The 27,481-nt window shown below is 42.9% G+C and overlaps 1 protein-coding gene across 4 annotated transcripts in view; it reads left to right on the top strand.

The window, feature by feature from the left end:
* The first annotated feature begins 552 nt into the window (after positions 1-552).
* cyth1a (cytohesin 1a) overlaps positions 553-27,481 on the top strand; it is a 43,292-nt gene continuing 16,363 nt past the window's right edge. The window contains exon 1 of one of the 4 annotated variants that reach the window (XM_037088565.1): positions 553-847. In XM_037088565.1, the coding sequence (XP_036944460.1) occupies positions 829-847 (19 nt within the window). In that variant the 5' untranslated portion in view covers positions 553-828. Of the gene's footprint in view, positions 848-7,597; positions 7,911-16,403; positions 16,698-23,262; positions 23,426-27,481 lie in introns of those variants that run through there. The other 3 variants (XM_037088564.1, XM_037088563.1, XM_037088566.1) reach the window with 3 other exon arrangements.

The raw sequence follows: 27,481 nt of genomic DNA, 5'->3' as shown, positions 1-27,481 counted from the left end.
AGTGATGTTTGATTTAAACACACACTATATAACACACCACTTTATTACCATGTAGCTAAGTTAGCAGCACAGCTAGTCCAACTACTGGGGGACAACCGGAGCTTTTTTAATTTAAAAAAAACTTTATTTGTCCCCTGGGGACAGCTTTGGACCACTGGGAGAGGTGGAAGGTTAGCTGGGGCTAGCTGGTTAGCATGCTACCTCCATTTGACATCTCTGCAACACACTGCATACACTGATGTCTTTATTTCCTCACATCCTGCTGATAGTTTAATTTTTTAATGTTTTAAACTAAAATCCTCACCTATCGCACCTATAAAACCTTTTTTTTTTTTTTTAAATGGTTTCTGGAAGTTTTCTGTCCCTTTCAAAATATTATATGTTAATTGTAACACGTTTACGTGATTTCGAGGACACTGTAAGCAGTAAATAAAATCCCAGCAGTGATAAACAAAGTTGTTGGCTCACAGAGAAGTTGAGAGCGTGACATCACATCTGGGATGGGCGGGGCCAGCATGTGCACCGGCGTCTGCACACGAGCAGCCGGCCAACATCGGCACACACACACTCACACAACACACACACACACACACACTGACACACACCTTTCACAGCGGCAACAAGCTGGAAAGTACCGCCCCGAGAGTGAAGCAGCATAATTTAACAGCCTGCTAGCAAGTTGGAACCTGGGGAGGGTGAGCGGAGAAGACACCGGAAAGGAAAAGAAAAAGGGAGGACAGGCAGAAGGGTTTCTGCGGGCGCTTGGCGAGAGACATCCCGGGAAGCGACGCCTGCAGCAGCGACAGCAGCAGCATCAGGACCACCAGGATGGAGGGGGAGAATCACGGTTTGTCTTCATCCCACTCTCATGTCGTCTAGTTCGGCTCCGAGCTCCTAACTGCACCATGAGTGTTTGCTGTTTTTTTTTTAATTTTTTTTTTTCCTGCACTGGTGTTGTTCATGCTCAGCTGTGCCAAGAATACAGAAAAATCCAGACGTGATAGATGTTCAGTGTGACTGACAGACCTGACAGGACTGTGCGCATACATAATTTGGTAAAAGTCACACAGGGACTCCTCACTCATGTTTATTTAATGGGCAGTGCACACACAGGAAAAAGGGAGAAACAGTTGTTTGTTTTTTTGTTTTTTTTTGTAAGCCAGCTTTAAAAAAAACCCAAAAAAAACAGGTGGCATGTGTAGAGTATCCCCCACTACCCCCCCAGCCAGAAGAGATAAAAATATAACCCTTGTGATGAATTATTAAGCATCTCACTGCTGCACGCCGTGACAGCACGCTGGACACTGTAGAGATCCACATATTTACAATGCAAAAGTTGGTGTTTATGATGGGAAATGATGCAAACTGGTTTATTTATACCACCCAGTCTGCGGTGCACAGGCTCTCTTAGATGACACACTTTCACTGAAACGCCTTCTTATAAAAAAAAAAAGAAAAGAAAAACCTTTTCTACGCAAGGAAATTCAACGTATAGGGGTGACGACGGAGAGGCCGCGATGAGCCGTGGCTGATGGCTCGGTTTTTAAGCCCTGTTAGAGGCTTCGTCTCAATTATTTAGCACTTTAGTTTTTTTTCTCTCAGCTTAATGCATCTCAAAATAGAAGCACCAGCAATGGCCTCATTGCAAGATTTCAACTGATGCTCTGCTGAGGGAAAGGGAGGGCCGCTACCCCACATAATGAAGTTCAGATCGAACGTTTGAGATGAACATTTCGTGCTGGCGCATACGTGTTCCTGCGTTTCGACTCCTGCCAAAAGCTGCATAAAGGAGTGCTATGTAGTTTTGGGGACGACATTTTAATCAGAAGAGGAAAAAAAAACACACTGAATAAACAAACTGACCTTCGAGGACATTGCAGTTTCATCCTGTTTCACTTTGTTTATATGTGGCGGACCCTGCCACCTCTCAAGCTTCAGTGTTCTCAGGACCTTATTTTCCTCTGAGAACAGCTTGTTTCAACAGTCATGAAGAGGATAAATATTTCTGATTATGAGTTTGAATGTCATGCCCAAAACCACACAATGCCCCTTTAAGTGGTCATTACGCCGAAAAAAATGAAGATGTTTACAGTGGACTCCAGTTAAATCCAACAAAAAGCACAGTTACATCATTTATTCCTCAAACATTACTCAATATATTACATAATAGATCAAATATAAACGTTGTTACGCATGAAGTTGTGTGCAGTGGTCAAAAAATTACAACGTTTTAAACATTTGAATTCACTTAGTGGAAAGAATATATTGAGAAATATCTGAAAAAAAGCCTCACTGACGCATGAATGTTGCATAGAGTTTACATTTCTACATAATGCCCCTTTAATCTGTTGCCTTCTGATTGGGTTATTCACACAAAGTAAACACAGTCCGGGAGAAACTTCTCGGCAGCTCGTACAGACTCATAATCGTATTTACTTGCAGCCGTCCTCCCTCGTCAGCACTTCCCCGTTCAGCTGAAGAATCGGTTGACGATTATGTAATTATCTGCTAAAGTGCCGGGACGTGCCGAAGCTGAAGACCAGCACATTCAAATAACACTCTCACTGTCCACGACGCCTCTAATCAGAGGCCCTGTGGACCTGAATGATTAACAGTAAGTGGTGTCATCGTTTCTGTCCCTGAGCGCAGAGACTGTTGAGTAGAGAACATGGAAGGAATCCATCCTCTGTCCAGACTTGACTCTCATGCTTTTATTTTGGCATAGCTGTGTGTTTTTTCTTTTATTAAATATGCAGGCTAGACTTATGCAACAACAATGGTCCTCAACGTGTGAAGACTTGCCACGAGCCTGAGGATAGTCTGTATGTTTTATAAAGCCTCACACTGACATTATGTCAGGTCATCTTCTAAAATGTATAGCAGTTATACAACATTGTGGGTGTTTTTTTTTTTTTTTGCTTTCTTTTGCCAGGTGCCCTAAAACCAGCTGTGTTAGGATTCATTCAGTGCTGCGCTCTCTCTTTCAAAAACTTCAAAAGCTGCAGGTTGTCAAATCGTCTTTGTTTTATCTTCTCCTTTTTTTCCACCTACCTGTCAGTGCAGCTTTGCATAATGCACACAGAGGAAACCGTGTTCTGGTTTAAAAGGCGTGGTGCGCTACAGCGGCAGGTACGTGTGGTTTCGGCGGTTATGGGTGTCATCTCTCTCAGTTTGACCCCTCCTTCCTAGATGAAGGGGTTGACGGAAAACATAGTCGCTTCTGCTGTCTTGTAATAAGTTGTTTTTCTACTATGTGCTGTCACTCTGCTCATGTGAGAAGGCAGGTTTACTCCGGCACTAAGCCCTTCTTACATTCAAAGCGCACTCGGATGAAAACTGTCAAATTCGCAGTGGCAGCAAGATCCTCAGTGGACTTGAGCAGACGTACTCTTTTAAAAAAATCCTTTTTAAAAAGGAGGAAGGTGAAATCCAGCACCTCAGTGTCGACTTTGTGCAGCAGTCGCACCTCTTTCTCAACCATGTAAGAGTCTAGAAATAATCGTTATTATATTTATTTGTGGGGCTGATTGGCTCAAATGTGATCTCACGCCGATCATGAAGAGATACAGACAAAGAGAGGCGCACAAAGGCAGGATATTTAAAGCTCCGAGACAGATGGAACAGAAAGTGGGCTGCGGTGCTGCAACTTACTACCATAAAAAATATGTTATTTAGCGCATTTCATCTATATTTAGCGCCGTCAGCTTGCTTTCTGTTGGTGGTGTGTGTTAAGTTGAGGTGTTCTGCTCCCACCAAGCCAGTTGTTAGTCACTGCAGGTGATTATGTGCTATGTAGGAGTCCCACCAACACAGATCAGCCGTGTGCAGGCTTTATCCATCCGACTGAGGAAACTCTTTCATCAGACTTCTTGTCTACCTTCCCAAGCGTTTGAAGACAAACATTTGAGTCCAGTGGACTGTCTACCAAGAGTCTTCTCCTTCTGATATTTGTACAAGAGCGTGAGGGCTGCAGGTAACGGTTATTTTCAGTACCGATTCATCCGCTGATTATGTTCACAATTAATAGATAAGGAGTTTGGTCTTGAACAGGGAAGGCCAAAGTGTTTGGCCCACCATATACATAATGAATAGCTGTGTATGCTGTTCTATTTTTTTGTGAGGGAACGTGGGATCTACGGAAGCCCGGAGAGGCTTGTGAAGATGTTTTTTTTGTTTTTTTTTTTTTTACAACTCAACTTTTGAGTCAAACACAGTAGAGAAAACAACGTATTTATCAGATCATCAGAATGTTTTTCTTTCTGGCCTCTCCATTTTCACCATTTTTTGCATTTTAACACAGTGGGTGTTTGCTTTTGGCCCGTGGCTTCCCAGAGCTCAAAGTGACATTTGCATGTTCATTTTTTTTCATTAAAGACTAATTTACTGTCATAGATTACAGAGAAAAGCTTTAAATTCAGCACATTTAAGAAGCTGGAAGCAGCAAATGTTCAATCAGTTTGAATCAGTTACCAATGATCGACTGAGGGGATGAAGTAAACCTGGATCAGCTGTGATAAACTTCATTTGCTGTGTGACTGAAACCCTCTGGCTGCTTTAGTGGACCAAGAGTAAAGGTGTTGTTCCGCGCTCCGTCCACCTGGTGGCATGTCTGCATAACCACTCAAGTTAAGTGTTCATTTGGGTCCAGTTCAAAGCTGAGACTACATATGCAGCACTGTGCAGGGGAGGTCTCAGCAGCCTGCTTCCTGCTTTGTGACGGTGTTTGCTTCATGATGCATGAGCACATTTAGTCACTTACACGTGGCTGCACTAGATATTATGAGAGTGTATTGATTATAGGAAGCTTCTCATTTCAATTATTGAGATGTTGTGATAAACAACAGAATCTGGATTAAAGCTCGATGAGAACATGACACTGTGGATTTGAGTGGGTTTTATGGCAGATGGCGGTATGATCCCTTGCAGTTTCTTTATCCCATTGGAAGACTCTCAACTATTCACAATTATCCAAACTGAGCATGTGTGCATCTATTTATGATTGAATCCAAACTGAACAGCCAATGAGGTTATGTTTTCATCCATATCCGTTTGTTGATTGGCTGGTTTGTCTGCAGGATTACACAAAAACCACTGAACAGATTTCCTTGTGGTGCGGACCCAGATAAAGGGACAGACCCAAAACATTTGTCTCCCTTTCTTTCATTTTTCAACGTTTTCATCAATTTCTGGATGGTGATGGAGAAACTCAGGTGTATTTTGGTGGCTGGCATTGATTAGAGGGTACAACTTCATGCACATGAAGGCTAATTTATACTCCCTTTACATAAGAAAATAGATGTGTCTGTCCAAAAAGATATATTTTAAGCAGTACAACTAGAGGGCGCTGGCCTTGAACGGACCTCTACTTTTTCTTTGGCACCAGTGCACAGAAAGTCGTCACATTCGCCTATTTATAGTGAAGAGAATATCATACAGATGGCATCACCTCTCCTCAAAAAGTTCTGCCTTCTTTAAATCCTCTTGTCCTGTGGTCGTGTCTCACTTGAACTATTGACTACAGTGGCCCCCACATGACTATCTGAGATACGGACTGGAGCCTCTGTTTGTATCCGTATGCGTAGGTAACGTTGAGCACAAGGGTGTCCTAAAGGGGACAGTTGGCCCTTGGTGGAGGCATGCGTTGTACTGAGTGCCACACTAGTGTAACACTGTTTTTGTCTTGGACAGAAGCTCCAGAGCCACATGAGCTGTCTGTGGCATCAAATAATCATCCAAAGCTTCGAGAGCAGCCCAGCTGTATAGTTTATCATTGTGTATTGGCACCTGTGGGCACCACGACCACTGTATGTGTCCTTGGGGTGTATTTCCTTCCTCATGAAACATTTGCAAAGCTGATTTTCACCTGATTGTTTACTTGCCGGGAGTCTTTTTTCCTCCCCTGTTCCTGCTGCATATTTTGGCTCCACATGCAGAATGGGGGGGGGGGGGCGCAATAGTGTGAAACCATCCTCGTCTCTAACTTTGCGTTTGCACATCGCTCGGCATACCCTCTGAGACCTTATGAGGCAACACTACGCATAATGAATTGGAATTTACTGTCGCTGCTGTGGCTAATCTGCCTTCATGGCCGTCATTAGGACCCTGACTGTTCGCTTGATGGTTCACTGTGTAATATGTTGACATTATTCCATTTACGGCAATGAACTGAAACTTCTTTTGACCTTGTTACCAGCGACGAGGAGCACTAGGCTTACGAGTGCACTCAGCACACCCACTATCTATCTATCTATCTATCTATCTATCTATCTATCTATCTATCTATCTATCTATCTATCTATCTATCTATCTATCTATCTATCTATCTATCTATCTACACCCACCTGTTTACCTGTTTATGCTCCCTGCAGGTGCCCGGCGACTTGCTGACAGCACACTCTTATTCGGAGAGCTAACGAGTGGAGGAACATGCACACTAAAATAGAGAAGACGAATATTTTTTGCTGACTTCACCGTGTGCCTCTCGTGACAGGGTTTGCTCCCCTTGGTGATGTGCAGCTGCAGCATTTTAAAGGGGCGGGGGGGTCAGGACTGACTTTGCAGTTCATGTCGGGGTCACTGTGAGGCGCCGGGGGGCTCGCAGGGCCGATGATTGCTGGATCAGAGGTGAAACGAAGCGCTTGTCGAATCTACGCTGTTGAGTAATTGCCACCTAGCCCCTTGATGGCGGCGGCGTCTGACAGGGAGCGTAGATTTGATGTCTTAATTAATGCCTAGCGCTGAATGAGAGCGGGCCATTGTCAAGGAGCGAGTGGTGCTTGGTGAGTGACTGACGGGCTAATTCAGAGTGGCAGAGGTTCAAGGGGTGAAGGTAAACATTTCCTGCTTTGCACCACAAAAGGGAAGTGAAAAATCCAAGATGAAATCAGTTGACGTTGATTGTGACCGCATCCGTGGCAGAGCCGGGCAACGGTTATCTCACTCTGAGTGTGTGTGTGTGTGTGTGTGTGCGCGCGCTCTCCAAAATGTGATTGTGTCATGGTGAATAGCCTCAATAGGTGTGAAAATAACCTAATCAAAACAAATGGCTCACAGTGTTTTGCCCAGGAGCAAATCATTTCTTCCACCCCCCCTGTTGCCAGGCAACAATGAAATCTTGATTTTTTTTTTTTTTTTATGTACAAGGCTTTTTGAAGCCAAAAATGATGAGTGACTAGAAGCAAAAGGCAACAGAGGGAACTCGCCGCACAAGACAATACAGGGATGAGCCACTGATAGTTCGCCACATTAAAACTTCCTCCTTAATTGTTTCTCTAATTGACTTTCCCTTTATGATGTAGTCACAGTGTGTGCTTCCACATGCAGCCCGACTTTTACGTCTGTGTGTGCAATATTTTAGCTCTGAGAATGTCGGCTTGAAATGAGTATGGAAAGTAGCAAGTGGGAGAGAAAAGAGCGCGGGAGAGAGAGAAAGAGAGAAAGAGAGAGGGAGAGCAGAGGAGGATAGAGGGAGGCTGCACAAAAGGGGAACAGGGAGAAAGCAGAAGTGATCTCGGCGTCCTCGCAAGTTGCACATTCTAATCGAGGGGGAAGAGAAAGTAGGTGAGTGCGAGAGGAGGGAGGGGTGGGGGGGGGAGGCTGAGCAGGAGAATTCATCCCAGCCAGCAGGATTAGGTGAGGCAGAGTGACACAGGAGCAGGACCTCACAGTCGGCGCCTCTCTCCATGGACTGAGCAGAGCTCTGAGTGAGTATCTGCAGGCACAGCGGGGAGCCTGGCTCTCCGTGACTTCCCATTTTTACTCCATCTCAGTGTGAACGGTCAGGAGGCAGCGGCAGCCACCACCAGGGGCAGCTTCACGCTCAGACACTATGGGGACGGTGAGCGAACTCTGCGTGTCCAGCCTTCAGACGTTCCTGTGTCCAGCTGTGAAGCCGTCCCAGGATGCTCCAGGTAAAGTCACATCAGGGGGCCTCGGGTGCATCTTTGTAGCGTCGAGAGCGCGTTTCATGGTGTGTTGACGTCAATTTAAAGGTGCACGCTGTTGTTTTCGGGGGTGATGTGAAGACGCCTAAACAAAGTAAATTTTCATGACTGAATGAACCCACTGACCTTAAAGGACAACACAGTTTCATACTGTTTAAAGTTGTTTATATATGGCGGACCCTGCCACTTTTCTAGCTTCAAACAGTGTCCCAGGACCTTATTTTCCTCTGAGAACAGCTTGTTTAGTCAGTTATTCAGCTGGTGTTATTACCTCATTTTTTAATTCTTAGTTTGAATTTCTTCCCCAAAGCAACACTGTGCCCTTTTAAGCCATCATCGTGTTTTAGTTTTGAAAGACTTCTCGTGTTTTGGAGGAAGGAAACCTGTTGATTGACTTTGTTTGTGTTCAGTGGGAGAGTGTGTGTGTGTGTGTGTGTGTGTGCAGTCACACTGGCAGGAGCGATGATGACAGTTGGACAGAAATAGAGGGAGCTTCTCGTGGCTAAGGAGGCTCTCTCATTAAGCACAACTTAAACCTCTGCGCACACACAAACACACTGAGAGAGACAGGGAGAGGGAGAGATAATACTCACTGAGCAGATCTAATCGCTGACACACATCCACTGGCAGACTGATTGACACCTCAGGTGAAATCACAGCCGTGCAGCGATCATGCTCATGAGGATCTTGATAATATTGCTGTGTCCTCCCTAAACCTGGATAAACAAACTGTCTGTGCTCTCCCAGTTTAATTACAGATGGAGGAGCATGGCGAAGTGGAGCTGGCCTCTTCTTTTCTCTCTTAAACTCCCCGTCTGTCAACACGTTCCCACATTTTGTCCTGTCACACTGTCGTTATAACGAGATCTAAGGCCGAGGTGTGCCTGTGTGTAGTCTGCTGTGTGGGGTTGAGCGTTGCGACTGTGTTTAAAACGCTGTTGACGTGACTAAATCGCCTTCGCCGGGCTGCGGTGAATCAGCTGACTGAGTGTGTAGCAAGGGGAAGCGATGCTGTCTCAGTGATTTCAAAACACCTGAATCAGCAGCGAGGAGCTGCGTGAAAAGCGGGGGAATATATTTGTTTCGGATATGCGATGGGATGAAGTCATGTGGACTGCTTTGGTGTCAGGAACATGGAAACAGTGGAGTGACATAGACACACTGAAGGGAAAGTTCTCATTAGTTGTTATAACGCCAGTTTGTCATTTTAATATTCAGCCTCCCGTCCAGTTCGTGGGCTGAGAAAGCAATGAATTCCCAAAGGCTTAATTTCAGCTGTCGCCCGCCTGCAAGTGTCAGTTTCTTTGCTTGTACTGTAAAAAAAAAAAATGAGGTTGGGCGGTGTGCTTCTGTTTTTGACCGTGAATCATGCGAATGATTCATGCGTGATTCATCTGAGGGTTGTCCAGCGAGTTCACATTGTATCAGCAGAAGTATTAAATCACTCCCTGAAACATTTGCCAAACGGCGGTTGACACGAGCTGCCGAGAAGAACAAGAGCACACGTGAGAAAGAAGTTTTAAAAAACCATCTGACCTCATGCAGTGACATCGTTGTTTGCATCTAGATGAATTACTGACTGTAAATGTTACTGTGAGTCTAACCTTCACCGTCACCGCCAAGTGTGACTCAACATTCCTGGTTAATCATCACAGGTCACAGGCCTGGTAATGATACTGAGCAGGGTATCGCTTATAGCAGACGCGATAGTAATTCAGCCAATTAAAGGTGCAGTATGTAAGAAATGGGCACCTGTTGAATTCATACTCCAAATGAATCAGACGCAGCATATCAACAAAGTAACCATCAACAGCTGCGGTTAGTAACTGGAGCTGCTGTCAGGTAGTTAGCTCAGTTAGCCATGCAGCTAGTGGTCCATCCTTGGACTGGGACGCGATTGTGAATCCTGGGCCTCATTGAAAGACCTTAAACAGTTTTTTCAGCTTGATACTAAATCACAATTTTATAAACAAACAGCTGTAAAACATTTTTCATTTGCCTGTACAGTATCTGCTGCCATTACATGCCATGTGTAGGGGCCACAGCTTGGCTATTTCGCAAGCTACACACACTTCCTGCTGATGACAGCGGATTGCGTTTGAGGTTTTTACTGGAAGTAATTGTGAAACTATGAAAACGGTATTGGACAATAGTGAGGGAGATTAAACATCAGAAAAGAATGAATTTCCATGAACAGATGTTCGAGGTAACACTAACAGTTACAAAGAAACTGGATTTACAGAAGTAGTTTATAGCCTGTAGCTATGTAATAGAGGCTACATGGAATTATGTTGAGCAACAAATAGCTCCTGACAGGTAGCTAGCTAGTGTAATGGCTAGCCTGGTTAGCAGCTAATTGATCAAAGAAAAATCACAACATCACAGATTAAAGGTGCAATATGTAAGATTTTTTGTTGAAAATATTGAAAACATGAATAAATATTATAAACAGCATGTGAAGAAATACAAGTTTTGATGTAATGATATATATGTATTGTATTGTTGCCACTAAACATAGCATGCTACCCAGCTAGCCTTTGTCCTGTTATGGTCCAAAGCTCCTGTGCTAGCAGTATAAACCGCTGCTCCACTAGCTGCACGGCTAACTGAGCTAACTACTATACTGCAGCTTCTGTTGGCAGCTGTTAGCGGCTACCCTGGTGATATATTGACCCCTGCTTCTTTGGAGTATTTTGAATTGGACAGGTGAACAATTCTTATATACCACACCTTTCGCAGTCACCAAACAGCTGTAATAGGAAGTAGTATGTGCAAGTGAGACAAGATAATGCTCCTATAAGGACAACTGAGTGGTAGATAAATATCATTTATTTAGTCACAAATCTGACTTCTAACATTGCATTGCAATAAAGTAAAGCACTGATTATAAGGCCTGATTGATTAGTGAGCCTCTGCACACTTACATGAAAGAAGATCTTAACGTTAATATCTAATTGGACAAGTTGCATGTATGCTTTGCTTCAGCGAGACAGAGCTGATCCACTGGTAAAACACAGTTCGACGTGTTTTGGATGCTGAGAGAGACAGTCTGCCAGAAAGCTGCTTCAAAGAGGAGTGTGTGGGAATCCAAACAGAGGCAGATGAAATCCACACAGCTCCGTGAGCCAAATAAGACCTTTCTCTTGGCATGGGCGGATTTGTTTTTCTCCGAGTTCTTGCTTTTTTATTTTGAAAAAAAAAAGAAAAGAAAAGAAAATAGCACGAAGGAGGCGAGCTGGATAATAACGTCTTCAGTTTAGTGTTTGTGGCTAACTGTCTAACACGCTCCGAGTCCCACTGTTTTGTGCTGTAAATGTGAAGACATGTTGGCCTCATCAAGCTTTCATGCCTGCAGACGCGATCCATCCATGAACAGCAGGGGGTTTCATCTTCTCATTCCCGAAGACTTATGCATAATTAATCACTGCTGAACAAATGCTCTGTCAGTCTACTGAGACAGTAATGGTGCTAGTTTGGGGGGACCATGTCAGTCTCAAGAAAATGTACGCAGTGCAGATTGCTGCCAGTCTAGCCCGAGGAAGAGTGACTTCTAGACAGCTGTCCTACTTCATCAGGAGCTCACACCATCTCTCTAAAACCGTTGGCGCCTCCAACAGCACGGTCGCTGTGTGCGTAAGTGTAGGTGACTTCTGCTGTAGGCAAAATGATCGAGCAGTTCAGAATTCATGGAGAGCATTTTTTAAATGTATTAAAAAGAGAGCTTTATGTTTGTAACTGGAAAGTGATCAGCCGCCCACAGACTTGTTTTTTTTTCCCTCACAACCACATGAGAAAAGCAACAGGAGAGCGAGATTGTATTTATTACGTGACTCATGTCAGTAATTTATCACTCCGGTCTGCATTGCCTCTCAACCAGAAAATTATAGGATGGATTGAGCCAAAGGTCACATTACCTCTGTCTGCACCTGTGGAAGTTTCAAAATCAGCTCGCGCGGTGAGTCACGGGGGCATGGAGTGACGAAAACTGCAGCCACAGCTGCCAGCCAAAGAATGTCTGCCATGCATGCTGTAATATTTTCTCATTTTTCATGCCGAGCAGGTGTGCAGAAAACCAACGTCATATTCCTCAGCGGGTCTCCTTTCTAGGAATGAGTTGTGCTTGAAAGTCAAAGAGGTAGGATAGAGAAAGAGCTGCTAACCACTTCGTGTTAAGAGCTATGAGGCATTTGTGTGGGTTAAAATGTGTATCCAGGTATCATTTATGGAACCCAGTTATAGCAAGACACAATCCCAATCTCCACACTCACACAGCAAGCAAGTTTGATGTGAGTTTTGGGTTTAGGGCTGTCCCACAGAGACAAAAGCCAAAAACGGAACAGAAAATGTCTGAATCAGAACCTAAGATCTGACGTCTTCTCCTGGAACTGACTCTCTGACTTAAATCACGCAGTTTATTGAATGTGTTGCTATTTGTGTCTATGTGCACTCCTGTCTTTTGTTTTTAATATAAATATATTACATAGGGATCAGGCCCGACGTCCCCCCCCAGTGTCCTTTCTGTTCTCTGCAGGTAGAGCTGTAATTACTACAGATGATCAGCAGGGGTCACTCTAAGTATCTCTTCTCATCAGATGGTTAATAAGCATTTTCTCACACATTTGTTAGGATGGAGCCTTGTGGTTTCAGGAAATGAGCCTCCATGTGAGCAGCCTTGCGATAAAGGCTCATTCCCTGATTTTGCACATCAAGATCAGTTTCAGAACTATTACCGGAAGAAACGTTGGCACATCTCTGCAAACCACTGATATGTTGAAACTTTACATCCTCTTTAAGAATATCTACTGGCTTCATACTCACAAATGTTGCAATGCAGTCTTGAGCTGCTGCTGCTGGGCAGTCTTCTTTCCAGCAATGGAAAGGCTGTGTCATAAATTTGAGCCATTGGGTTCGAAAGACCTGTGTGTTGTTTAGCAAACATGGAGGATTTAACAGAGAATCTTTAAGGATACACTTTTGGAAGTGTGGGATCCAGTTGGGGGGCTCAGTGTATAGTAAAGACTCTGCTGAATACATTTTGGCCTTTATTTTCTGACTTTATTGCTTTTATATCTCATTCAAAGTTGAATCTTTTATGTTTCATGCACATGGGCAAAAAATCACCAGCCTCGCTGTTTGAAGTCAGTAGAGTTCATGGATCGAAGGTCAGCTAGTACACAGAGTAACAGACGTTGTTCCCTTCAAACATGCAAACCAGGATTTCTTGGCTCGGTCACTGGCAACAACACTAATCCACAGGCTCAACTTAGGACGCTAAGACCGAGCAACAGCTACTCGAGGCTCGTGTGAAGTTGAGATGTGCTCGGATGTTAGCGAGCTACTTTCAGCTTATGCAGATTTAGCTGCCTAAAGAGTTGTCAAAAGCTCTGTCTTTATTTTTCTAAGGGCAAAGTAGAAATTGAATGTGTCAGTTATTCAATCCAGGCTAATATTCCTGCCAAGAATACCTGCAAAGCCTATATATTTTATAACTTTGTGTCATAAAGGTGTTGTATATGGAGGACTGAAACTGCCAAAATTCTAAATTAACAAAAAAGATGTCTCACTTAATAAATTATGTGAATTAAATACAACAAAACTTGTATTAGAAATAAATGTAGCCATTAAATAATGTATAAAATGCGACACAAATTGATTTTTCTGGTTTCGTTTACTTCTGTATTTATTGACATTTGTATTAATTCCCATATTCATTTATGTTCCCATTTAATTTCCACTTCTATTTATGTTGCTATTCATTTTAAAGTTGTATTCATTCATTTATGTTATTATTTCTGGATTTTTTTTTTATTTTAAATTATTTTTAAATTAATTAATATAATGATCAGATGAATTGGAAAGTAAATCAAAAAAGTGTCATTAATACAAAATTATATACAGAAGCAGCCTTCTTATTTGTGACCCGTTTATAAGCATAATTACTTATTAATTGATCCATTCATGTATTTTCCATTTTGGCAGTTTCATTCCTCCATACTAATATGTATATTTTTGTGAAATTAGAGCTATCACCCATCACCTCAAGTCATCAGTTCCTGTTAATCTGAAAATGGGAAAAAAAACAAGAACCAAAACTTGATGAATCAAATCGAAGCAGTGATGCACATATAAAGCAGAAAGAGACATTTGAGGCATCTCAGCTGCGTCTTTTCCCATGAGAGAACAAAACCCTCTTGACACTTCATAACCCTACGCTGTTTTAATATTTGCATTAACGTCACGGTCATCCGAGAATCGGCTCTAAGCGTCTTTATGTAGATCAGGCAGTTGCAGACAACAGCGTGTTGATTTTCATCTGATGAGCTTTTCATCTGAAGGTCAAAATGGCTCTCTGGTTTCACTTCTTCTGGGTTATTTAGCAGAGATTTACAGCAGAGCTCGGGGGAATGGATGAACTCGAAACAATGAATTGAAACTCTGTGTGAGGAGGTTTCGCTCCACACAGGCTGTATTGTCAGTTGTTGAGTTTGAGCAGCACAACTGAGGCATTCATGGGGCCACAGCTTGAAGACGAGACCCTTGAATGAAGTGCCCATGCAGACTCAGGCCTTTCAAGAGTCTGTTCATGCCATGATGATTTTACTCTCTGAGCCAATGTGGTCTCGAAATTCCTTTTTTTAAGTCTTGATTCCTGCGATCAGCACAACTAAACCTGGTTGCCTGCAAGTTTAATTGTTCCGAGTGCAGGAATGAAGACTACAAAGGAGAGGAGGTGTTTCTCTTTTGGTCTCTTTCATTGGTAGCAAGAGCGGCATTCCTGTCTTTGGCCCTGCTGGGCTCATCAACAGGCAGGGACAGGCTCGGCCCAGCACAGGTGCTACACAAACAGCAGGCTGATTTATTCATATCTAACACGGTGGATGAGAGAGTTTTACAGTTTCCCCTTAAAATATGCAGCCTTGCTGGAACAAAGACACCCCCGTCATATGCATCTTTGATCATGGGTGGCATAAAATATGAACATGAACAGCCTGCGTTGGATGGGGCTGGGTTGAAACATGAAGGTGTTAAAACAGAAACGAACGAACGAACGTTGGTGCTGACAGGTGACCACTCAAGTCAAAAGACACTTTAGGATGATCTTTCAAACCTTCTACGTGTTATTCTAAGAGTAAATAAGTAGAAAAAAACGGATATGTGAATACGTGATTCAACAGGTGTGTGAAAGTCTCCTCTCTGCCACAGACAGGTGTTGTTGCTATTTTGTTTGTATCTGTGGTAAAAGTCTGCTCCCTCTGCCTCTCTTTCTCTCTGCGGATGTGGTGAATCAAACGCAGCAACAAACGCACCATCAGCACAGAAGCAAAGAAGTGCTGTGTGTGTCTGTATCTGTGTGTGTATGTGTGTGTGTGTCAATCACTCACTCCCTGCCCCCACTCTGCCCTGTGTGTGTGTGTGTGAGAGAGGGCGCCCAAGGCAACAGGGTGAAAAAACGCAGGCGGCCAACGCGTCACTGCTGCACCTTCATCCTGCACGACGTCAAGTTTACAGAAACAGGAGGCTGGTACCGGATATGTGGCACCTCTTCTTTAACAATAAAAGCCCCAAATAATAATCATACGGTTGCCCTTGTAATAGCTATTGTCAGTAAATAGTATATTTCAGGCTATATAATACATTAGAAATAATCAATCTAAGGCTGCAGCAGATGTTTATACACCATTCAAAGTTAGTCTGGCGATATTGGGGTATGTGTGCTTCCATGGTTGTTTATATTTTTTTTGGAATGTGAAAATATTGTGAAACATTTAATTTGACTTTTGTTGCATATCCATGCACATGCATATATGCGCCCATATCCCAATATTCCTATCTAATTTTGCATTTGTCTCCTCTGCAAATTTGAAAAATAGCTTTTGATTAAAAAAATAGATAAATAGACATAGGTCTACTGGCTTACAAGCAATGTATGCCTATGATAAGACACACTGCTATATGCATGTGCATAGAAACATTAATGTGTGCAGTGTATTTGCTATAATATTACAAATATAATGCAATGCTTCTACAATAATGGATATTGTTTCAAATACATGCCGAATAGAGTTGAAGTCACTTGCAGTCACGCGTCCGAGTTCAACATTTAAGTCACTGTGCAGCTGCAAGAGGAGATTTAATTTAATGTATCACAGCTTTATAATGTGCATTAGGTTTACCCAGGCTAAACACTGTGACCACATGTGCTGAATTGTCACCAAATGATAAAATCATTTGCAACTTTCTGGAGGTGGAAGTGATTTCATTGCGTCCTAAAATGTCTCGATGTGAATGGACAACCTAGTCAACAAACTAATAAGTCATAGTAGTAATTTAAATGAATGTTTATAACAGCCATAATTCCCAGTAGCAGTCTGATCCGCTTACGTGCCTGGTGGAAGCGTCCTGCAGAGTTTTATTGTGAAAGTCCAAGGCCGGAAGCTGTTGTACCTCCCCCAGCAGCCGTTGACAGAGAGCCGCGCGGTGTAAAGAAGACTGGCTGGTTAAAGTCCTTCGTCTCCTCAAACCACTCCCTTGAGCTGTCGACGGAGCCACCTTTCACTCACCGGAGCCACCATTCCTCAAGTGTATTTGTAAAATCGTCTGAGAACTGTTTGAACAAATCGTATATTTACCTTAACCGGTATCTGGTCGAAGTTTTGACGCTCGGACACCTCGAAAAGTTTTTTTTTGTTGTTGTTGTACTCGGACTTGTGCCAGGCGGAGACAGCATGGTGTTAAAATCAGAAGACGGCGTAGGTGAGTGAAATTCACGAGGAAAAGGCGTTTTATAATCGTCGACATGTCGTTTAAATGTCCTCTCAGGAGTGTTTTTTTGGGGGTTTAACAATGTGTGTGTGTGTGAGAGCTGTTCACACGGGCGAGCTAGCCCGGAACTGTGAGGTTGTGTTCACGGGAGAAGTTTTCTGTCGTAAATCCAAGTAGAGCCAAATGTATGTAGGTGTGTGTGTGTGTGTGTGGCCTTGTTTACAGTGTTTACCCTGCCTCTTTGTATTGAACTGTAGTTGAACTGGACTCATTGAGTCTACTTCTTCCATATTTTTAAACCCCCAGTGGTTTCTATAAATACTAAACGTAACATTCCTTCGCTGAGAAAACACATGAAGATATGTACAACTTAAACTAATAGTGATATTGTTATGTAAAACGGCCCTATGTAGTTTTGGAGATGAAATTTAAACTCAGACTTTCAATGTTTACAATATTAATGAGGTAATAATTCAAGCACGGGAATATTTATTTATTCCTTAACTGAATTAAAAAGCCTCTCTCAGAGGACATTAAGGTCCCCAGAACACTGTGTAAAACTTGTTGCCCTCTAAAAGTCAGTTTGTTTATTCAGTTCATTAAATCATAAAAGCAAAGAGAGTATGTTTATTTAGGTGGATAGGCAAAAATATAAAGTGTTCCCGAAATGACACAGTGCATCCTTTAATACACTACTGGAAATCAGTTATTTTGGATATGGGTGTGTATATGGATTTGCCTGGATACACAATAAAGGTCAAACAAAAAAAATGAAACGAAATTTCAGATATGTCACAGAATAAGCAAGTGATTTCGAAGTAAAATATCCCTAATTGATATTGATTACCATTTATGTCATGCTGCAGACATGTCAATATTTATGGGTTTTAATTTTAGCAGCTGGCTGTGAAGCTGTTGTGTCTTAACCACATATTTAAAATACTTAAACATTAATGCTTGGCCCTTCTTGCAGGACACACTATACCAGCTTTATACATTAGAGGAAACATCCTCAGTGTCATTTTTCAGCTACCAGCAGCAACAGGTGTGACAGCAGACAGTTACTCCTCCAGTGTCGGCCAAAGAAACAAAACATCGCTGTTATTCATATTCATGTGACATTTTCTTTATCATTCTGACTTCAAGTAGGTAATCTTAGTTAGAATCGCTGTATTATCCCCTTTCAAACTGCTTCACTTTTTTAAAATTCTATCAAAGAATAATTGTAGTACATTTATTTGTGGTTATTTGTTTTATTATCACCACAAAGTGTTTTACCATACAAAATAAATGAGTGTGCAGCCTTTGAAGTCATACAGAAAGCCTTTGTTGCCGAGCATGGCGCCTTCATCTCTTTGGCTCGGCTAGGCCGGCAGCATTAATTAGCACCCTTGACTTGCGTCACAATTAATCGCGTTACAGAACAGTGAACAGTCTGACTGACTGATCCTGTTATATGGTGCTGCTCCTTTGTTCTGCTCATGGAGAGGGGGAATTTACACACTCTGTCTTGGCCTCGGTGGCCCCGGCTGAGCCTGGCTGGCACACAGATGCATTGTTTTCAAATGGATGAGAGATGGGAACAGTCGATTCTCTTCGAGTCCATTTGTCTCTGCCATTTAGAGGTGGGTGGTCTGGGAAGTTAAGGTAGTTGTCACTAATGGTTCCCTAATGAGTGCTGCTGAGAGCCCTAATGGGCGCTCTAGAGCTGCGTACCCTGCCTGGCACTGATGCCCGGTGGTTTGATAATCATCATTCTCTCCCTATAATCATATTTTAGCCTTCTTTTTCTGCATCAGTTGCAGCCCTCCTTATGACTCAGGAGAGTTTCACTCTGCATACTTACTGCTATACTGTAATTGTACATGTGTATTTACTCGACGGTGCAGTTAGGTGGTGTTGAAATATATATATTTTTTATTTTTAATCACCAAAGTCCCGTGTTTGGTAGCACAGCAACACTCTGTAGGCTGCATTGCTGACATTTTTGGGGGCTGCATCACCAGCCAATGATTGAGGTATACAAACAGTGGTATACAACATTTCAACAACTGCAACCTGCTGCAGTGTTTGGCTAGATGTAGAACTGCGATCAATACATATTGTCATTGTCTGTTGGCTCTTCAGCAATAGAATTACAACTTGCCTATCACTGGTTGCCAGAGCCACATGTTTTATCTTTGGAAAGTCTTGAATCAGAATCCATTTTAATCACCAAGTAGAGGTACAGGAATTAAAACGAGTTAATAAACAAAGAGGAAGCACAAAATAAGATTTCTTGCCACATGCAGCATCTCCTTCCAAGTCTAAACTTTAGCCAAAACAAGTGGTTTTAAGGTTTAAGCCTCGCAAAAATATGAGCAGTTTCTGTCCCTTTTTCTTTTATTTATCTTTTGAAGCAAAAAATAAATCGGCAGATTGATTTGTTGTTTGCATCCCTGGTCTAAACTGTGTCTTGCAGTGTTGCCTGTAAATGTTACTACATTCGTTGTTGTAAACACAGTTGATAGTGGTTCGTGTGGAAGCTGCATTTGCTGTCCTTTGTTTACCTTCTGTTAGACAACATATTCCCTGCTTTCCATAAATAGAACAACTATTTCTGAACTTAGTGTGTGAGGGGATGCAGCAGATAAGAGCTAGCCAGTTAGTCTGTCAGTAAGTCAGTGCAGAGGGTTTATTTTGGTCATAATTTACAGCCTTCCCAGTCAGAAACATCTTGAGTCACACACAGTTTGTCTTCATGAATCAAAATTACACTTTTTTTTTTTTTTTTTTACTTCTACTGCTGCCCTTTTCACTCTACTTTGCAGAGGTTAGCTTGCATCTTCTCCTCCTGTACTGATTAGAGTGAATTTCAGGTTTTGGCACGCCTGGAGTTGCTTTCTTCATACAAGACAAAACTCTTGTGATTGGCCCTGTTGATAGGGCCATGAAATTCAAAATGGTGGCTGATATGAAAGCATTTCTGAAGGACTGTGCTGATTTGCCTCTGAAGCACAGCTCTGGTGCAGGTCAGGGTTTGGTTACGATCCTGTTGAACATGAATAGTCTGCGCAGCATTATTTCTAGAGAGCTCTCTTGTTGGTTTTTCAAAGTAATTTGGCATTGATGCTGTTTGTATGGTTTTGAAAACACAAAGGGTGCCTTGATAAAGAACTGGCACCATAGAAACGTTGTCAAAGAGGTAAACAATGCGTGCTGACTGGTGTGCCGGCTTTGTTGGAGTCATTTTGCAACCCCTGGTTTTTGTACGCTAATCAGATCACAGTTGAACACAACACATCATGTTGTGACAGAGTTGACAGATTGAAGTAATGAAGAAGGAAGAATGGCTATTTTATGCCTTTCCCACAGGATGGGTGGGTTTACCCACAACCTTTGCTTCTCCAATGCACTATAAGACGGCGCACAAACAGGAAATGGAGAGTTTGATAATATGCGAGTTAAAAGTGACACCTGACAGCTTTTGCGTGGGTTGAGGTTTCCGCAGAAAAACGGCAACACAGAAACAGAAATGAAGGTTTTAATTAAAAAAAAAAAAATATGTCTCCTAAAGCTGTCCCATCATGTGTTTTCTGGATGTACGTGTGTGAGTTTTACTGGCAGCGAGAGAGGATGTTGATAGTAGGGCAGACCCGATAAGAATCAAGGCCACCAGCATCAAGAGGACAAAGGCATGCATTGTGGATAGAAATAGCACTTCCGCTTTTGAGGGAAAACATCGAGTAGCCTCCACACCGGCCTATCTAAACAATTAATGTTGATAATGCCAATAAAACAGATTATATAAAAAGGCTGATCTTTTGTGTTCATAATGATGGGATGGATGTGTGAGTCTGCGTGCAGCGGCAGGATGTTTATGCTGTGGAGTCGTCTGTATGTTTTCTTTATACCGAAGCTGTGTGTACGGTGTCGGGCCGAGCTATATGTTCTCCAGCTCCAGTTCCCACCCAGTCACATCCTGCGGTCCCAGCATTCCTTCACAGCAGATGTATCACAGGGAGCAGACTGACTGTGAAATGGTTCGGGGTTGTAAATATTCTAGACAAGGCTCCAAAGTACGGAATGGTTTTAAACGTGCAGAGCATTTTTCCTCTGTGACTGTTTTGTAGCGATGGTGGCAAGGGGTCGCATTTGGTATTTTTCCCACATCTGTCCCTGTTTCTATTCTGGTGCGATAAGCAGTTGAAGAGAAGATTGTTCGTATTTGGTTACTTGGTCATGATTAAAGGGCCACTCCACACTAAGCCCTATATTTGTTTGTGTTTTTTTCTGTATTATATTATTCAATGTCCAATTTTTATCTAGCTGTGGGGGTAATGTTCTTTCTGTGGTGGTACAATTAGTTTAAATAAAAACACTGCAGTGGTTCCCAGTCTAGCAGCCAGAAGCCGGTAAGGTGTCCCCACATAATCTACAGGGTCATTACCAAGATAATTGAAATAAATGCATTACAAACTTATTATTAACTTATTATTTGAATTTTGCTATGAAAGTTGATTGAAGTTTTTTTTTCAGCACAGTAAGAAACATATTTTGTGGGAAAATGTCCACATAATCAAACTTATTGATGCCCTTGCAAATTCAGATGGAGTTTGACCATCCAGTTTGTTTATGGTAGTTATTGTCCTTTACCTTTTTGCCCCAGGTCAGTTTTGGACTCTTCTTTAGACGTATATTTCCACATAGCCCTGCTAACACATGGATCCCATATTGACACCAGTCACAGGAAGCTCTATCACAGTGGGACTGCAGAGTTCAGCCTGCACAGCAGAGGGCTCCAGGTTGACTCATAAAGACGCACAGACATGAGACAAGCTCTCACTGCTCTCAGCAGCAGACGGACCCGGGGCAAGTGTACACTCATGCTGTAAAAACAAGCTGTCGCAGAGGAATGCTGAGAATCTTACACAATCCTCTGACAAGCATCACTGGCGTTAGGATAACACTCATACACTACTCTTGACAATACAAAAAAAGCACAGTCGTGTTGAGCACAGACTTCATTGTTAAACTGCAGGTGATAATAATGACGGCATGACTGGTTGTATGACTTACCCGGAGAGTTGACCTGGCTCAAAGTGCTGACTCATGTAACAGCTCATGCTGGCGCTTATGACTCTCTGTCTCTTTGGGATCTAACCGGATGTGTCCAAAGAAGAATTAATACTTATTTTCACCATCAAGCTCAGTGTGCTTTGTATATGTGTGTCTTTTTGCTTGACATGTGATCTCTGGAGTCTCTGAAAGGAGTTTAAGAAAATGTGATGTTCTGAGTTAACCCCGTTTTAAAAATATGACCTCTTTTAGCCTGCTGACTCTGGGTCGTGTGATATAGCATCATATTTGTTTATGTTTTTGTATCATTCAGTGTTTGTTATTCCTTGTGATGCTGTTATTTAGAGCTGCATCGATTGAAAGAAAAAAAAAGTGTATTTCTCTGAATCTGACCACTTACATGGAAATATGTTTTGGGTTATTAACTCAGTTACAACAACAGTTAACCGAATACCTTTTGGGAAAAAACAAGAGGTTATCGTGGGGTTTGGAAAACACCCATTGACATTTTCTGGCCCAGATCAACCAACTAATTGATTTATCAAGAAAAAACTATGAAAACAAAGTGTTAGTTGACATTAGTGTCGTCAAAAATGTTGAAATATCCATAAATATTGATTCTGAGTATTTGAAACAATTTCAATAGTCATTCTCAGCAGTATTGATAAAGCAATACCAGCAGCGCTTCTTTCTGACAATGATACACAGACATTATTTTTCAAGAGAAAAACTAATGTCTCTAAACAAAAAAAAGTCGGATATTTAATATTTAACCGTCTTTCTGCTGTTCTATGCTACCAACAAAGAAAAAGAAAAGATGTATTTTCAGTGGCCAACCTTGGTTAATTTATCATTTAACTGATATCTCAGATTTGATGATGAGCAGTGTTTTGTAAATTTTACCATTGGTATTGAATTTAATTAATTTTTAAGGTATTGTACTGAAGTTAGAAATTCTGGTATCCTGACAACAGTAGATGCAGCTCCTCTCTAATCAGGGCTGAGTGTCAGACATCAGTATTTTGAGGATTAATTTCACATTTTCATCTTGATTTCATTCATTTTCATACATATTAGTTACCCTGTCAGATTTTTCCCAATTAATGTCAAATATCTGAAAATATGATCAGAAAAACATTTTTTTCATGAAGATGCTGAGAGAAAGCCAGGTGGTTATTGTGACGTAGACCTGCATTTGCCTTGCTGTGTGTTGGTGTGTAAATATGTGTGTGTGAGGAGGAGGAGGAGGAGGAGGAGGAGGAGGAGGAGGAGGAGGAGGAGGAGGAGGCAGAGAAAGGAATGACCACTGGGTGGAGCCTTCATGTTAATGGTAGTGACAGCAAAAAAACAGAGAGAGAGAGTAGAGAGAGAAAGGGAGGGAGAGGAGGGAGTGAGGAAGTGAGGGAGTGAGTAAGGCTCCTTCCCCAAATGGACTGTGTCAGTGAGCATGCTGGGAGCTGATAGCTGTGCTGTGCTGTATCTACTGTCCCTGACCGGAGGAGCGGGCTCCTTCTCTCTACCACTTTATATCATGTGGACATCCAGCTCGCCTGTGTTGAGCCACGTGGGCTGACAGAAAAAAGGGACTTCTTTTATATCAAGGAGTGGAAACAGAAAAAGGAGCTGATTGGGAAGACTCTTTGGAGGATTTTTACACACAGGTTAGCGCTTAAATTTGTGTGTTATGTGTTGTCTTGTTAAATGAATCTGTTATGGGTCGTCTTTGTGGGCCCCAGCCTCAGCCATGCAATATTGAAGATTAAATAGTTGAAGCTCAAGAACTGCTAGGATTAGCCTTATATAAAGTACTGTTGACTTTTTGCCTCGTTTTGTGTCTCTGCTGGGCCTCCCTGTCATTCTCCAGCCTGGTTTGTTGTGTTGTGGTTAAGGCTGGTGAATGGAGCACCACTGACTGGCGCTTCAGATGATAAAGTACCGGTGCAGCAGGCCAATGACAGGGAAGTGTGCTGTGAGATATGTCTGTATGACTTGCGGGGATGGTGGATCTCTAAGATCATATATCTGATGACCACAACTATAGAGATTTCACGTCATGGTTCCAGCAAGCTGGGACAACCAGCATGTAAATGTCAAGTAGAGCCAAGGATGCTGAGGCCGGCAGTCCCTGTATCTGGGCCTTGTTGAGGAATGTCCTGTGAGGCCACTTCTAGACACAAAGGGAGAGCTGTGAGCGTCCCACTGCTCTTCCCACTGTCTCTGTGTACTCCTGCCATTCGCCGTCCTACGCCTCCCCGGCAAACACAGGGCTCCTTCTCTTGTTATCTCTCGGTCCGCCTTCACCACCTACCCTCAAGCCAGGTCAGGTTGGACGCTTTGTGGTTTCTTGATACATAACTGGTGGTCCGTTTGAATCCGTTTTTATGCCGGGCAGCCACAGCTCTGGAGGTCAGAGGTGAACAAGTTCTTTCATGCTGGTGCCCATGTTAAAGACTGGCATTCCTTCACAGCCTCTGCTCAGCTTTGTTGCAAGCTGTATTGTTCAGAAATGGAAGGGGTGTGTGTGTGTGCGTGTGGTTTCAAATATATATGAGGGAGAGTCCCTCCCTGGGGTTTACTTTAGTAATGAGATTCAGTCTCAGATCAGAGATCAGCAGATAAGACGTAAATCACCTTTTGTTTTTCCAGCAGCAGAGATCAGAAAGCTTAAAGCCATTTTAATAGACCCGTGGTGCACTTTCTGTGTGTTTCAGCCCAACCCAACTCACATAATCGATTGGTTGTATGTGAGTGTTTTGTGCTGAATGCATTAAACCTCATCATGAAGTAGACTGCTTCTTGTTTCTGCTGGCACTCTTATTGGTTTAGGGAAGGGGTCAATTGATCTGGCCTACAGGGACCTTGGGGGTAGAGGGCGCATTTTACCAAGTTTAAAGGGAACTATCCATTTAGCTATAAGGACAAAGGCTGTACAGCTTTAAGGAACAGGGGGAGGGGACAGGAAAACTGATGATCATGGTTTGAAGATAAGATTGGCTAGTAGTGGGGTATCAGGATGAGAGGAGAGATGATTGAGGAAGGGTAATCAAGCCTAATGGAAAGCGTGCGTGAGGACCAAATGGAGGCTGTTTCTTCCGCAAAGATATGGATGAAAAAGGCTGTAAACATGAAGGACCTCATGCAGGGTGTGCTTTCTACCCCCAGTGTCATTCATCTGCCTCGATCAGTGTGCACTTCATCAAAATGTAATCATGTACAGGCACGTGGTTGCAGGAATGGATGTGTATCTCTTTACATATTCCCTAAGTCAGCAGATCATAGGCAACGCTGGGGTGTAAATATATTCATTAATGTCTCCATCTGCTTCTGAGAAGACTCTAAACTTTAGTGTGAAACCTTTGATGACCTTTCATGTCTGTGTTGAGCTGTTTAGGTCCACCTGTGTGTACCTTGTGACCCTGTCCAGTCACTCCCAACAGGCCAGCTGAAGAGCTTTTTTGGTTAATAGTTTTTTTGAGTCCTTGTGCGCTGAAAGGAGTTCCCTAAATTGGGTCACATCTGCAGGGAAGGGGGAGCTTAGTGATCCTTCAAGCACACAGAATTCTAATTTCCTTATTTTCCAAGGAGAGTTCTTCAGTGAATCTGGGTGGAAATGAGACGTCTGCCTCTTCTGCCAGGATGGCAATCAGGATGTGTATTAGTGGGCTCCGCCGCTGTGGGAGAGGGAGCTATAATTGGTATCTCCCTTGATGTCACCTCCCCGGCGCTCTCTCCGCTGACCCAGCCCTCTCTAAAAACTGCTTCACCCATCGAGAAACTCTGCAGACCCTCTTAGAAGCTAAAGATAAGGTTGTACACGGTCATATAGATTTTGTTAACTGGGAATGAAAGGCTCAAATTAATCCTTGTTGTAAGTAAAAATGTTAACGGCACAAAAGTTTTGCACAAAGAGTTTTGTATTTGTTCAAGGATGCCCCATCTCAGTTGGCGGAGTGGGCACCATGAGGCCATGAGGAGTCATACATTTAGGCTAAACAGCACTCAGTGGTAATGAGGGCCAAGATATGGCAGGACACAGATCATGCTGTCCCAGGTTTGGCGAAGGAACACTTGTGTCTCTCCAGAGACATTGTTGTGTCATACAACAGCCATCTATCGCATTATGGACTTACGACATCACTGACAATATCCTGCAAATGCTAGATGGTAACTGCAGCTTAGAGAAACTCTCAAGATTTTTACACACAGTTTAGTTTTTTGGGGCACATTGTAAAAACTGGTCGCGTTTGATGAGGTCACAACACTGTGGTTAAGATCTGGTTTGGTGTATGTATGTACAAACGTCTTGGTAGAGTTGGGTAAAGATCATGTTTTCGGTCATAATGTCTCACGTAATCTTTAACAGGTCTGAAGTTACCATCTAGACAGGACCTAAATGTCCAGTCTTGCTTCCTGATGTAGACTTTGGTTAATAATCCCTCAGAGTTAAACTGAGTAGACATTTGCTGTGATATAATAGATTCAGTTTGAATATCACAGTTTGGACAGGTCCAGTCAGATGGTGTTAGTGTTGATAGTTGAAACAAAAACCAAGTTGCACATTGCTGACACAATGCCAGCCAGGCACAGCGGGGGATGAGCGTCTGTGTGTGGGTGTTATGAAAGTATCCGTATGAGAGTGCATGTGACTGCACCCCGGTGCACGACTACACGCCTCCTTGCACATGTGATTCCCCTGAATGACCTGTTTTCCAAACAGTGCGAGTCCCTGAAGGAGAGATGATGTGGGCAGCCCATGTTTCTCTTTCGGCCTGTGGAAATCACTACATACAGGCCTGCCCCAGTCAGATTACTGTAGCGGCCCTTTGCTTCTGAGAGGCCCCTGAAGCCAGATATAGAGGGGGCAGATGAGGAGTAATCTATGTGAATCTGGTATCACTGCATCAGCATGAGGTGGATATTATTAAGGTGTCATTAAATTAAGATAATTAGCTTTCATTTGCACATCGCTCCATCGCTCTGTGTTTTCCCCTCTCCCCTTCGCAGTCTGTTTCTGATGACAGCCTCTTTTTATTGGCCGTACCAGTGCAGAGGTTTGCTGAATGACAGCCAAGCAGCGCTCCCAGTCGGAGGGGAAACGAGCAGCTCTCAGCATTTAACTTAAGTGAATGGGTTCTCCCCCGTCATCTGCTGTGTTCTAGGAAATGACACCCACTCGGTGCCCACCTCTGGCACATGCGTTGGTGGGGCCTTTCCCTTCTCCTGATGTGGTTTGATTATTTTGGGTGGAGTCAGAAGGCAGTGACGTTGGCATCTGATTGGCTCCTTGAATATGTCTCTTTGTGCATGTTGGCTAGAAATCCTTCCTTTTTAATCACAGGACCAGGGTGTCATTGTGCGTCTGCTCTGCTGATGGGATAAGATGCTGATTTTCTATGAGCTCACTGACGATTTCCATCCTCTAATGATAACGTTCCTTTCTTTTTCCTTGTTTGTTTCAAATTATAGTCCTTTGCTGCTGGTCTTCTTCACTTTGTGGTCCGCCTCTAAGCCAGGAATGCTGAGGTTGTATTGCGTTGGGTCCTGTTTTCATGTTTTGTGTAGCGTGGCTCTGTTCAGCATCCACAAGCTGCCTGACCTGACATCACCGTTCCATAAAGATGTACAAGCTTCCTGTGTTAAGTCCATCCTTCCTGTTGGTCTTGTGCAATCGAACACACAACCTGCTCTGGGTTCTGTCAATGTGACATTAACTTGTC

Source organism: Acanthopagrus latus, chromosome 23 (genome assembly GCF_904848185.1).
Source record: "Acanthopagrus latus isolate v.2019 chromosome 23, fAcaLat1.1, whole genome shotgun sequence".
Lineage (NCBI taxonomy): Eukaryota > Metazoa > Chordata > Actinopteri > Spariformes > Sparidae > Acanthopagrus > Acanthopagrus latus.
The sequence above is the reverse complement of the archived record's forward strand: the minus strand, read 5'-3'. Positions and strand labels throughout refer to the sequence as shown.